At 33.7% G+C, this 13232-nt stretch overlaps 2 protein-coding genes and 1 long non-coding RNA gene across 3 annotated transcripts; all 3 read right to left on the bottom strand.

Moving 5' to 3' along the window:
- Positions 1 to 4466: 4466 nt before the first annotated feature.
- LOC110228637 lies at positions 4467 to 5475 on the bottom strand. The gene is made up of 2 exons (XR_002332112.1): positions 4927 to 5475; positions 4467 to 4834 (listed from the first exon to the last, which is right to left on the bottom strand). It is a non-coding gene; the product is annotated as an uncharacterized LOC110228637 (long non-coding RNA).
- A 1668-nt stretch (positions 5476 to 7143) lies between these two features.
- On the bottom strand, positions 7144 to 7536 carry LOC9311317 (defensin-like protein 294). Its single transcript, XM_002875203.2, has 2 exons — positions 7488 to 7536; positions 7144 to 7383 (listed from the first exon to the last, which is right to left on the bottom strand). The coding sequence occupies exons 1-2, from the start codon at positions 7534 to 7536 to the stop codon at positions 7157 to 7159; spliced, it is 276 nt and encodes a 91-aa protein (XP_002875249.1). The 3' UTR covers positions 7144 to 7156.
- A 3592-nt stretch (positions 7537 to 11128) lies between these two features.
- Positions 11129 to 11864, bottom strand: LOC9311315 (defensin-like protein 294). The gene is made up of 2 exons (XM_002875201.2): positions 11652 to 11864; positions 11129 to 11547 (listed from the first exon to the last, which is right to left on the bottom strand). Exons 1-2 carry the CDS (start codon positions 11698 to 11700, stop codon positions 11318 to 11320), a joined length of 279 nt encoding a protein of 92 aa, XP_002875247.1. The 5' UTR covers positions 11701 to 11864; the 3' UTR covers positions 11129 to 11317.
- Positions 11865 to 13232: the final 1368 nt, after the last annotated feature.

The raw sequence follows: 13232 nt of genomic DNA, 5'->3' as shown, positions 1-13232 counted from the left end.
CAGGAATTATCTCTCGTGAGGAAAGAAGTTTTCGAGATGATCTCTCCATAAAGGAGAAATTTAGTGAATTAAAACTCCATGGATAGGAAGCGTAGCGGCTGACACGAAGCACCAGTAAAGATGACCTTCCATGATGAAGCTTGCACCAATGAAATAAATAGGAGTATGCTGAGGAAGATGGAGATCACATTTTTATCTAGCGATTTAGGGCAGATCAAGGAAAGCTTTGCACAAGTCCAACTACACTTGAAGCTCAATAGGAAAATTGGCGGGCAATAAGCCCAAAGTTAAGGTTGATGGGCTAAGCCAATTTATTGAAAACACCTATTGCACTACAAGAAAACAATGCAAATTCCGACAAACCAAATAGTCGGAAATTCGTCGGAAATGGATGTTTCCGACGAATTCTCTGGTCGGAAAACAATATTCGTCGGAAATTCGTCGGAAATTTCTGTCAAGATGAGTTGTCGGAAAATTCGTCGGAAATATTTGTTGGAAAATCGTCGGAAATATTCGTCGAAAGCCCGTCGGAAAGGTGTCGGAAATGTCCGTCGGAATAGCGACGGAAAATTGCCGACGATATCCCGACGGCATATTCCGACGCCATTCCGAGGAGATTCCTACAAACGACGCCGAAAGATCGAGTACGATTCCGACGATTTTCCGACCACAAATCGTCGGAAGTTCGTCGGAACGTTCCGACGAATTTCCGACAAAATATAATATAATAATATATTTAATAGTTTCTGACGAATTTCCGACAAATCGTATTTTTTTATTATTTTCCGACGAATTTCCGACAAATCGTATTTTTTTTTATTATTTTCCGACGAATTTCCGACAAATCGTATTTTTTTATTATTTTCCGACGAATTTCCGACAAATCGTATTTTTTTTATTATTTTCCGACGAATGTCCGACAAAACGTATTTTTTTTATTATTTTCCGACGAATTTCCGACAAATCGTATTTTTTTTTATTATTTTCCGACGAATTTCCGACAAATCGTATTTTTTTTTTTTATTTTCCGACGAATTTCCGACAAATCGTATTTTTTTTTATTATTTTCCGACGAATTTCCGACAAATCGTATTTTTTTATTATTTTCCGATGAATTTCCGACGAAATATTATATTTTATTAAAAAAATATATTTATATTTTTTTGTTAATTAATATAATTAATTAAATTAAATAATATTAATTTAATTTAATTGTAATAATTCAATAAAACAAACACAAATATTATATAAAAACATAATTAAAAAAAATAAAATTCACCACATAATATAAAAAACATAATTAAACATTAATAAGTTCTTAAACAACTAAAAATTATTACAAACGCGAATATTATATATTATCAAATAGAGTGTCAACGTTATTTGTTTCATTTTGATTTCCGGGTTGATCTTGGCGAGAAGGCGGAACGATGTCGGGATGAAGACGGGCCATCATATCCATCCAAAACTTACAATCTTTCAACTGAGTCTTCAACTCGATGATTTCGGCTGCGTTTTCTTGACAATTCACATGTGCATGTGAATACGACGAACTTCCGCCCATGTCTTCGTCAAACGGAATGGAACCGAATCCAAATCTACGTCCTTTTTTAACTTCAACTTGCTATTATAATGAAAATGTTGTTAGGAAATAAAACATATTATCTAAATTATAATATTTTAATTACTATTACTTACCGATCGGAAAATATCGTTTTTTTCTGCTTGGGTGAGTTGATAATCATCAGGCGTGTCCGAATGTTGACTCAATTGTGTGAGTTTCTCTTTCTCCATCTCCCGACATCGACGAGCTATTGCCTCAGCTTTTTTATCAACAAATGTCCCGTCCGATTTCCGTTTATGAGTCTCTTCCATGAATGTCACCATATCGGGATACTCACCGGTTTCGGGATTACGCTTGCATTTAAAATATTTATTAGTTAAAAATTTACAATAAAATTTATTATAATGCAAATTGAAATGTAAAAAATTTAAATTTTTATTTACCATTTTTTCCTTTTTCCGGACATATGGCATTGATCCACAAGTATGTTTAGCCATGCCATAGCCTCCGTGTAAAACCCGCGTCCCGGGATCCTAAAGGGGGCCGGTTTGTTTTAGGGAAAACTAGATCATGGTCGAGAAGGACCAATGAATAAGTTAACCCAAGGAAGGAATGAAACGTTTAAGTCATGAAAGGGGTAGATGACTTAGACGGTTTCGGGATAATCTAGTGATCATAGAGAAATGATCTTGGAAAGATTAGGAATGGCGAAGTCAAGGCCGAGAAACGGACCGAAAGACTTAGCCGGAAAGAACGTGGAAGAACGTTCGAGCTAAACCAGCTAGGTGAGCTGAACAAGCTGGATGAACTAGCTAGCTCAGCTAGGAGAGCTACACCAGCTGAAGGACTAGCTAGCTCAGCTAGGCGAGCTGACCGACAGCTCAACTGAGCTCGGTGAACTGATCGAGTACTGACCCAGCTGGGTGGTCCGGTCAGCTGACACTCGAGCTGGTGGACTGTGGTAGCTCGGGATGAAGAGGTGTAAGGTCGAGCGGTTACCGACGAACGGTTACCGTTGGCCAAAGGGTGGATAAGGCCGAACGGTTACGATCGGAAAGACGCAACCTTTCGAAAGGGTGCAACGAATGGATGTGATGTTTCGGAAACACACCCATTCGGCCCCTATATAAGGGAGGACGTCCAAGGGCCTCACAATCATCCTCACACACTTCACAATCACCATCACAACAATCCAAAACAAGTCCCAAAACACTCTACGAAGTGTTGGTCGGAAAGGGGGTGCGGCTCGGCGAGTATCTCCGGAATCGGAATAGATTCTCGGAGCCTCGACCGAACTGATGCGCATGCTACCTCCCGATCCAACGGTTCGATAGAATGTATTGAGGGATGGATGGGATAGACCGATCGTCTTAGAGACGGATCGGCGGACGGATCGGATCGGACAGACCGATCGTCGGACGGATCAGATCGGATAGACCGATCGTCGTACGGATCGGATCGGACAGACCGATCGTTGGACAGAAGGATCGGATCGGAGAAGAAGACAGATTCGGATAGACCGTCGCACAGACGGATCGACCGACCGGGATAGGCGGATCGATCGTCGTGTCAACAGGTCGGGTTAACGTATAACCGGATCTGTTTACGATCGGATAAACGGACCAAGGCTTAGATCGGCGGATTTTTAAATTTTTAAAAATTTAAAAATCTATTGGTTAAATTTTTAAATTTCGTCGGAAAATTCGTCGGAAATTGGTTACATTAAATCTATTGCCGTTTACTTATCTCGAGCGTCAGAGAAATTGATGTAACCTGTTTCCGACGAATTTTCCGACGAAAGTTAGAAATTTGTCTACGATTTTCCGACGAATTCTGTTTTGAGTCCGGTTCCTATATCGCATCACTGGGCCCAGTGTCTATGATTCTTTCGTTGTCTAGTATATATATAAAACTTTTCCGACTAACATTTTGTCGGAAATTCGTCGGAAATTCTAAAGTGGTTACCTTTAATATTTCCGACGAATTTCCGACAAAATGTCGTCGGAAAGTTTGTAACATTTTGTCGGAAATTCGTCGGAAATTCTAAAGTGGTTACCTTTAATATTTCCGACGAATTTCCGACAAAATGTCGTCGGAAAGTTTGTCGGAAATTCGTCTGAAATGCTAAAGTGGCGACCTTTAATATTTCCGTAAAACTTCCCCCAAAAAGTCATCGGAAAAATTGTCGGAAATTCGTCGGAAAGGCTAAAGTGGATACCTTAAATATTTCCCCGGAATTTCCGACAGATCTTCCCGCCGACATTTTGTCGGAAATTCGTCGGAAATATTAAAGGCAACCACTTTAGATTTTCCGACAACTTTTCCGACTAATTTTTTCGTTCAAGTTGTCGGGATTACGTCGGAACATGTGCAGTGAATAATCACGTGTTTACATCGTTGTTTCCGACAAATTTTCCGACAAGTTTCCGAGCAGTTTCCGATGACATTGGATTGTCGGAATTTTCCATGGTTTCCGACAAATATTTCCGACGAAATTCCGACGAATTTTTAATCGTCGGAAAAGTTTTTATGTTTCCGACGAATTTCCGACGAAATATTATTTTCTTGGAAGTTTGTCGGAAATTTGTCGGAAATCCGTCGGAATAATTCCGACTAAATATTTCGTCGGAAATGTTCGTCGGAAATTGCTATGTTTTCTTGTAGTGTTGTTATCACCATTTAAAGATCATACATCTTCGCAAGTACACTCCTCGTTCCATTTCAGATTGAAAGCATCCAAGAACGTTCTCATTATAACAAAAACAAAATCAATCCATCATCTTTAGTTTTTTTAAAAAAATTTAAACCGTTTTGTGTCTAATATATCACTTTGATTTGCAATAGTGTTGTTATCTTCAAATTTTCCTCAAATCTAATATGTTCGATCTAAGACAAAGTTGAAAGTTACTTGTAAAATATTGTAAGTTTCTAATGTAAAAGTATTCTAAACAACACTATCTGTCCGATCAAATTATCTGTGATTGAGTATTCATTGTTAACTTGAATATTTCATGAGTAATGGGCGAGACAGAATTTTCAATGAAGGATCCATTTGCAAGATAGTGCTATCCGTTTCATTTGAGCCTTACTGAACGACGGAAGTCGACATCATCAGAATCTCCAGAGATTCAAAATCCATCAGCAATATGCTTCTTTTAGAGCATATGATCGAGAAAGATGTGCCCGACATCAGAATAGATTGAAAGATATGACGATTGCAACACCAAAAGAGCTGTCACCGTACCACCGATCTTAACTTCGTGTAATTGACTTGAGATGAAAATGGGCGAGAAAAACAAATCAAGGAACATAGTGGATTGGAAGAAATAGACATAAAGGTACATCAAATACTTATTACTAACCGATTGAAGTTTAAATGTTTCAGGAAATACTTTAGATCAAATATCCATAAGTAATGTACCCCTTCTGGAGAAAATGACCGAGAGAAAAACATTAGTTCCCGTACTAGATTGGAAGATGTCCGAAACAACTCTTCATTGTGTGTCGTACCCAAAACATGTGAATTCAAAATCGAGAAACTTCATGGAACTCAAAATCCACAGGTAATATGTATATTTTAAAGTTTTTGGTCGAGAAAAATATGTATGCTTGCCTGCTAGATTGAAAGTTACATCAAGAGAACCGAATCGTCCGAAATCGAAAACGAATACATCGACCCGCCACCGGCCATATAGCCCGTGACCGGTGTTGCCAGGAATCTCCAGACCGGTCACGATCCCTCGTGATCGGGGCGTCCTTTGAGCCCGGACCAATCAAAACCCGTTGTAACGGATCCGTCCTGCCTCCCTCCGTTGCACGATCGTGAAACCGATGCTACGACACCGGATGCAACTCACATATTTGTGTAAACCAATATGTTCCCGACAAGAGATTTTCTGTTCTTGTTCTCTCTTCTCTCTTTACAATGAAACAAAATGACATATATAGGAAAGCTAAGGAGGAGATAAATATTAAGTGACTTGGAGTACAAGTCTTTTGCCTTGTTCACAAAGTAGCTTGGAGACCAAGTGATTTTTAGAGATAAGATCAAAAGACATTATCATGTGATGGATAATTTAACAAAAAGGTATACAAAACATTGTTTTTTTTTTTAAAGAATTATAAAATATGTAAAGACAAAAGACATGTATTTAAGTTAAAATGGAAAAAAAAAAGACTAAAAGTGTCAAGTTGGAGAATTGAACTTGAGTTTAGGGTGTTGATACTTTGAGATTTTACCAACTGAGCTCTTGAGAATTTAACATTTTAACTACAAAAAAAGACATTTGTTTATTTTACCTGGGTCATGACCCACCTTCTTTATATGTCGGTCCGCCCTCATTACTACATTAACGAATCTAAGATTGAAAAAAAGAAGCAAAAAAGTTTCGATTTTTACGCAACCCTTGTTATCAAAAACACGAACTAGAATCAAGACAGATCTAAAAAAAAACGTGACGAATTGTTGGATCTAAATAAAAAAGATAACAGACTTGGTCATTAGTCACGATCCGAGTCGAGTTACTGATGAGGGAGAGAATAAAAATGGTGATAGAGAGAGAGAGAGAGGGGGGAATGGTTTAGAGAACAAAAGCTTCGAACAATCGGGACTTTCTCTTCCGATTATCGCCATCGGAGAGAGACAAGAAAGAGAGAGAGAGTCGAGACAGAGAAAAGGAACACGGGCAAAACGAAAAATTCTTTGTTAAAAATTATCGGACTCATTTTCTTTATGGTTTTGTCATTACTATTGCACCATGTTCTAAAAATCCCCGCCTAGACCCGATTACTCCCCGCTTAATCGCTAGGCCCACCCTATCCGCCTCGATTAATGACTAATCCCTTAAAGAAATTAGTCACCCGATTACTCTCCGCCTAATCCGATTACTTCCCGCATAATCCGATTATTCTCCGCCTAATCTTACATACCCCGATTTTTTTAGATTACTAGTATAAAAAAACTTTTTATTTTTGTTATTCAATCATTTGAATTGGGAGTTTGTAATGTTTTACAATAACTTATGTTCAAATTTTAATAAAAATCATAAATTTGAAATAAAAATTATAAAAATTTGTCTCAAAAATACATTTTTATGTGTTTACTGCAATTTTGAAAATAATATTAGATTAATATGTTTTAAAAATATTAAAATAACCCTAAAACTAATCCCCGATTAATCCCCGATTTTAATCCGATTTTCCGATTAATCGCTAGGCCCATGCCGAGCGCCCGACTAGCGCCTAGCGATTTTTTAAACAAGGCTATTGCAACAACCACATCCCGACACGTCTGGGGTTCTTAACAATCCTTTAAAAAATTAGCTAAGAACCGATTCTTAGCATTTTCTCTGTTTTTCTTTAATTTTAATTATTTTATTCTTAAGAACTCTGTTAAGTACCTTTTAAGAAACCCTATTGGAGGTGCTCTTAACCTTAAGCAAATTCTGCTAACATAGTAGTAAACATAGTTTCAGTCTAACATGATGCTCTTAACTTATTATCTCTAGTACAACAAAAAAATTGTTACGATTGTATTCATATATCGACTACAAGGCTAGAAAAGCAGATTACCCAATAAACTATCTTATTCCATTAATTAGTACAATTGCATATTCCCTCCATACAAACAGGTCCTGTTTTTTCGCAACGAACAAACTTGTCACAATCTTCACTAAAGTCACAAGGCCAACTGATACAGTTATGCTTTCCTATTTTTTCAGGACACCATATGCCACCACAATTAAGTTTAAATCCGCACAGTGGAATATTGCTACTAGGCTTATTTCTTGATGCATTGGTTTCAAGCAACATGAAAGTGCCTACATGATGTACAAATGAATTATTTAACAAGAACATTAAAACATGTTTTAGAATTAGTGTAGTTTTAGATGCATATAATAGAGATATAAAGAAAAAAACTTACAAGAGATGAGAAAGAAAAAGATGAAAAGTGATGTTGCTCTAGACGCCATTGATAGAATAGAAGATGGAAAGATGAATATGTATTTTCAAATTTTGTGCTTTTTGAGGAATGATGTCTGTTACTATATAACTGTTTGATTATTCAAATATTTATTCTGGCCTTTGGAATATTTGGGTTGTTTGATTGTTCAAATAGTAATTGTGGTTACCAATTAATATAAGATTTTTTTGGTCAACATTATTTTCTAAAACTTTGCAGAAAAATGGAAATAATCATGCAAAGTTGGCTACACTACTTTCTCTAGCGAATCTGAACCATTGATCTAAGATTTTTTTCCTTTTTGTTTTCATTTCAAATATAAACTGAAAATTTACCAAGCATATTGATATACATAGATATACATAGATATTGGATGGATATGTTTCATTTTATGGTAGATAATTATTTCTATATTTTTTTAAATCAGACTATTATGTCTTACTTGAGGCAGAGAAGAGAGAGATGCTCTTCGATCTCTCTTAAGTTAATGTTTTTGTGTAGACCAAAAATAACAAATTTGAATTTTTTTTCAACAACTTTATTAGAATAACTCAAATGAGTCAATGTCGAAGAGTATTGTTTACACATGTGATAAGATGCGGTTATTTCGTGCCAAAGAATCCGCTTTAACATTCACACTACGAGAAATCAAATTGAAAGTTTCATGTATACATAAATCCAAAAAAAAAAAAAACAACATAACATTTTCAGTTGTCTAAAATTCGTTTTGTTTATTAAAACAACATAAAAAATTTAATTGTCTAAGTTCTCTAACCATCTAAGCATTGACATTGTGAATTTTTACAAACAAATTTTCCAAAAATGCAAGTGAGCTTATCCTCACAATCACTTGCTGTCTTGCACGGTAATGGGGTTTCAGATGGTTTTAGATGAAGTCTTTTTCTGCTTGAATGTGGTGAAATCGGTGGACACTGACATTGTGAGACAATACATTTTACTGTTGCCCCCAGACAATGAACATTTTGGCAATCATCTACCGTCGAGCAGCTATGAAAATGTACTTGGGCTTTAGCTTTAGGTATGCTCATTGATCTCATGCCTAATATCGAGCATTGATTTCAATAGTGATTCGAAACCAAATTGATCCATTAGATTTAATATGTGAATGTTTATTCGAGAGATGAGACAGACTTACATGTAAGAATTAGTGAAATGAACAAAAGAGAAATCGCTTTCGATGTCATTTGTTTTGGTGCGGGTAAGTTGATTGTTCAAGAAGATACACAATATTGGCTCACACAGGGAGACGACTAAAAACAATAGGAGTGCAATAATAAAAATGAAGGGAATATATTTAAATAAATTAAGGAATGAAATCTGGAGAAGAAGAATAAGATAAATGTTGGGAATGGATATATGGTAACAAACAATGGATTTAATTTTCTGATTTATGTCTATAAAAATTAATATATAATATGATAATAGTGATAACATTTGAAATTTATAATTTTCATTTCATTTAGAAATATATCTTCAAAAATTAATTACTAGTCAATTTTAATTTGAAATAAAATCAAAATAATTATTTGATTTTGAAATTTTGTTTTAAGCATAATTCTATACCTTTTAAAAATTTATTTCGAATATATTTAATATACAGTGTAATATTCATTAACTAACTCTTTTATGTAAATTTCTTATTGTGACAGTATTTTTTATTTTAACCTAATTTTTTTTTATTTTCATATTTGTAAATATATTTGGTCTTCTTGTTTTGGTGACCAATACTTTTGTTCTATAATCCTCCATATAAAATATTACGTACTTCTTTCAAAAATAAAGAAAAATTCAATGTTCATCTTCTTTTTCTTTTTGATGGTTACCATTATAAGCCAATATGATTTTTCGGTAACGAAGGCATGTCATATTTATTATACTAGGATCGGACCCGCGGTCCACCGCGGGAGAATATTGGTTTACATATGTTGCGTTTAATATTGTATGTGTGTTTTTAGTAGAACGAATCGTATAGTATACTTATAAATATTCATAATAACGAATTGTAGAGAAAATGTAAAATTATTTATAAACATACCCATTGTATTAATTATGATTTACAAAATAGAATTTTGTGTTTTAAAATTCTAAAATTAGACGATTCATTGGAATTAGAGCAGTCAAAATAGATCAAAAACCGCGGGTCGAGCCCACATCATCTCACTATGGGGCAGATTTGGGAAAATATATTAAACCCGCAAATAAGCGGGCCACATGGATTAATTTGCAGTGGGTCATAGGTTTAATCGGTTTTCATCCGTGGTTTGGCGGATCAGCCCGCATATTAGTATTTATTGATAAAATTATAATTTATTCAACATGTGGTAATTCAAACAAACTTTTAATAGTATTTTGATTTCTTTATTTATTTTAGTAGTATTTTAAATTTTGGTTACTTTAAAATTATTTAAACAAAATCCATGGACAATCCCGCAAATCCGCATACATTCGTGGGACGGGTTTGTATTTCATATATGCTACCCGCGGGTCGTGCGGACCGACTAACTACAAGTCAAAATATTTTTTGTCTATCGCAAAATGGACTTAACGGGACGAATCAACTCGCTTTGACAGTTCTAATGGGAATATTATTTAGTCATACAACAAAATAAAGTTTGGACATAGTAATAATATAATATGTATCTTATTTGTTAGATGAGAGATTGAAAGATGAAATATAATGATTAAAATTAATTATTATTTTTCATGATTCACAAAATTTAATAAATACTTATCATCTTGTTGAATAATTCTAAAATCATATTCAAGAAATCTTTATAAACTGAAAATTAAAATTCTTTGGTAAGCTATAGGTATGAAAATATCATAATTTCGATTTAATCTAATTAAATTAAAATTAGTTACATGGATTTCATATCTATTTAATTTACACGACCAAAATAAAAATATCTATTTAATTTATAAAACAGATGGGTTATTTGTGATAAATTTTCTAGAAATCTTTAGAAGCAAGTAAAATATCTTTCAATTAATGATAATTGGCTAACATGAGCGAAATTAATGATAAAAACGTTGATTGTTATGGAATTAGTCCCAACAATATATGAACAAATTTATTATACGTAATTAATGTATAATATTGTTTGGAATATGCTTTTATTATTAGTTACCATAAGTTCAATCAGATTTTATTTGATTTCCATAAATATTTGATTTTATTTCGATTTTTCATTATTAATTCGAATTTATATTCCAAAAGAATTTCAAAGATCCGATTTTAGAATTTCGGGTCAATTTTCTGATTTTAATCCGACTCATTTTCATTTGTACTTCTCTTTTAATAGTATAGAGATTGTTGACCAACATTAAAAGAAAATTAAATGGCTAGTATGCGTTATCATCAAATTTTAATTTGTTTCTAAACAGGCGCTTGTCCATATCTCGAGACTTGTAAATTACCTTGAAACTTTATATATGGTTTGTTGAAACTGAAAATTACACAAATTACACTATTTATTAAAAAAAGATCGTTGAAGATTTGAATATTAGTTCCGGTTAGGTGACCATGTGTTCAAAGCTGTAATGCCGAAGTTGTCTTCTTCTATTGTAATCAAGAGAAATAATCATCTAACTTCTTCTCTATAATCAAGAGCAATTTTGATTTCATATCCTTAAAAGATATCGACTGCATTGTGTGTTTCGACAACTTGATGGTAACAACTAACAACGTCGGAAGGATAAAATAAAATTGTTGCGATTGTATTCATATATCGATTACAAAGCTAGAAAAGCAGATTACCCAATAAACTATCTTATTGGGTACAATTGCATATTCCCTCAAAACAAACAGGTCCTGCATTTTTTTCGCAACGAACAAACTTGTCACAATCTTCACTAAAGCCACAAGTCCACCTGATACAGTTATGCTTTTCTATTTTTTCAGGACACCATATGCCACTACAATTCAGTTTGAATGTGCACAATGGAAGATTGCTACTATGCTCATTTCTTGATGCATTGGTTTCAAGCAACATGAAAGTGCCTACATGATATACAAATGAATTATTTAACATGCACATTTAAACATGTTTTAGAATTAGTATTGTTTTAGATGCGTATTGTAGAGATATAAAGAAAAAAACTTACAAGAGATGAGAAAGAAGAAGATGAAAAGTGATGTTGCTCTAGACGCCATTGATAGAATAGAAGATGGAAAGATGAATATGTATTTTCAAATTTTGTGTTTTTGAGGAATGATGTCTGTTACTATATAACTGTTTGATTGTCCAAATATTTATACTGGTCTTTGAAATAGTTTGGTTGTTTGATTGGTCAAATAGTAAGTGTGGTTACCAATTAATATAAGATTTTTTTGGTCAACACTACCTTCTAAAACTTTGCATAAAAATGAAAATAATCATGCAAAGTTAGCAACACTACTTTCTCTAGCGAATCTGAACCATTGATCTAAGATTTTTTTACTTTTTATTTTCATTTCAAATATTTTCATTTCAAATCTAAATTGAAAATTTACCAAGCATATAGATATACATAGATATTGGATGGATATGTTTCATTTATGGTAGATAATTATTTCTCTATTTTTTTAAATCAGACTATGTCTTACTTGAGGCAGAGAAGAGAGAGAGGCTCTTCGATCTCTCTTAAGTTAATGTTTTTGTGTAGACCAAAATTAACAAATTGAATTTTTTTTTTTTTGTCAATAACTTTATTAGATTAACTCAAATGAGTCAATGTCGAGGAGTATTGTTTACACATGTGATAAGATGCGGTTCAGTACGAACATTTCGTGCCAAAGAATCCGCTTTAACATTCACACTACGAGAAATCAAATTGACAGTTTCATATACATAAATCCAAAACAAAACAAAAAAAACAACATAACATTTTCAGTTGTCTAAAATTCATTTTGTTTATTAAAACAACATAAAAAAAATTAATTGTCTAAGTTCTCTAACCATCTAAGCATTGACATTGTGAATTTTTACAAACAAATTTTCCAAAAATGCAAGTGAGCTTATCCTCACAATCACTTGCTGTCTTGCATGGTAATGGGGTTTCAGCTGGTTTTAGATAAAGGCTTTTTCTGCTTGAATGTGGTGAAATCGGTGGACACTGACATTGTGAGTCAATACATTTTACTGTTGCCCCCAGACAATGAACATCTTGGCAATCATCTACCGTCGAGCAGCTATGATAATGTACTTGGGCTTTAGCTTTAGGTATGCTCATTGATCTCATGCCTAATATCGAACATTGATTTCATTAGTGATTCGAAACCAAATTGATCCATTAGATTTAATATGTGAATGTTTATTCGAGACATGGATAGACTTACATGTAAGAATTAGTGAGATAAACAAAAGAGAAATCGCTTTTGATGCCATTTGTTTTGGTGCGGGCCGGGTAAGTTGATAGTTCAAGAAGATACACAATATTGGCTCACACAGGTGACCACTAAAAGACAATAGGAGTGCAAAAATAAAAATGAAGAAAATATAATAATTAAGGAATGAAGTCTGGAAACGAATAATAAGAGATATGTTGGGAATGAATGGTAACAAACAATGGTTTTAATTTTTGGATTTATCTCTATAAAATTAATTATATAATATTGGTAACATTTGAAATTTATAATTTTAATTTCATTTAGAAATATATCTTCAAAAATTAATTGCTTGTCAGTTTTAATTTGAAATAAATCAC

Source organism: Arabidopsis lyrata (assembly GCF_000004255.2).
Source record: "Arabidopsis lyrata subsp. lyrata unplaced genomic scaffold ARALYscaffold_5, whole genome shotgun sequence".
Classification (NCBI taxonomy): Eukaryota; Viridiplantae; Streptophyta; class Magnoliopsida; order Brassicales; family Brassicaceae; genus Arabidopsis; species Arabidopsis lyrata.
Note: the sequence above shows the minus strand (reverse complement) of the source record. Positions and strands in the feature narration are given on the sequence as shown.

Coding starts and splice junctions, on each gene's coding strand:
- LOC9311315 (XM_002875201.2), bottom strand. CDS start 11,700: ATGGCGTCTAGAGCAACATCACTTTTCATCTTCTTCTTTCTCATCTCT. Junction 11,548..11,651: donor CTTCTTCTTTCTCATCTCTT/GTAAGTTTTTTT, acceptor TATATCATGTAG/GCACTTTCATGTTGCTTGAA.
- LOC9311317 (XM_002875203.2), bottom strand. CDS start 7,536: ATGGCGTCTAGAGCAACATCACTTTTCATCTTTTTCTTTCTCATCTCT. Junction 7,384..7,487: donor CTTTTTCTTTCTCATCTCTT/GTAAGTTTTTTT, acceptor TACATCATGTAG/GCACTTTCATGTTGCTTGAA.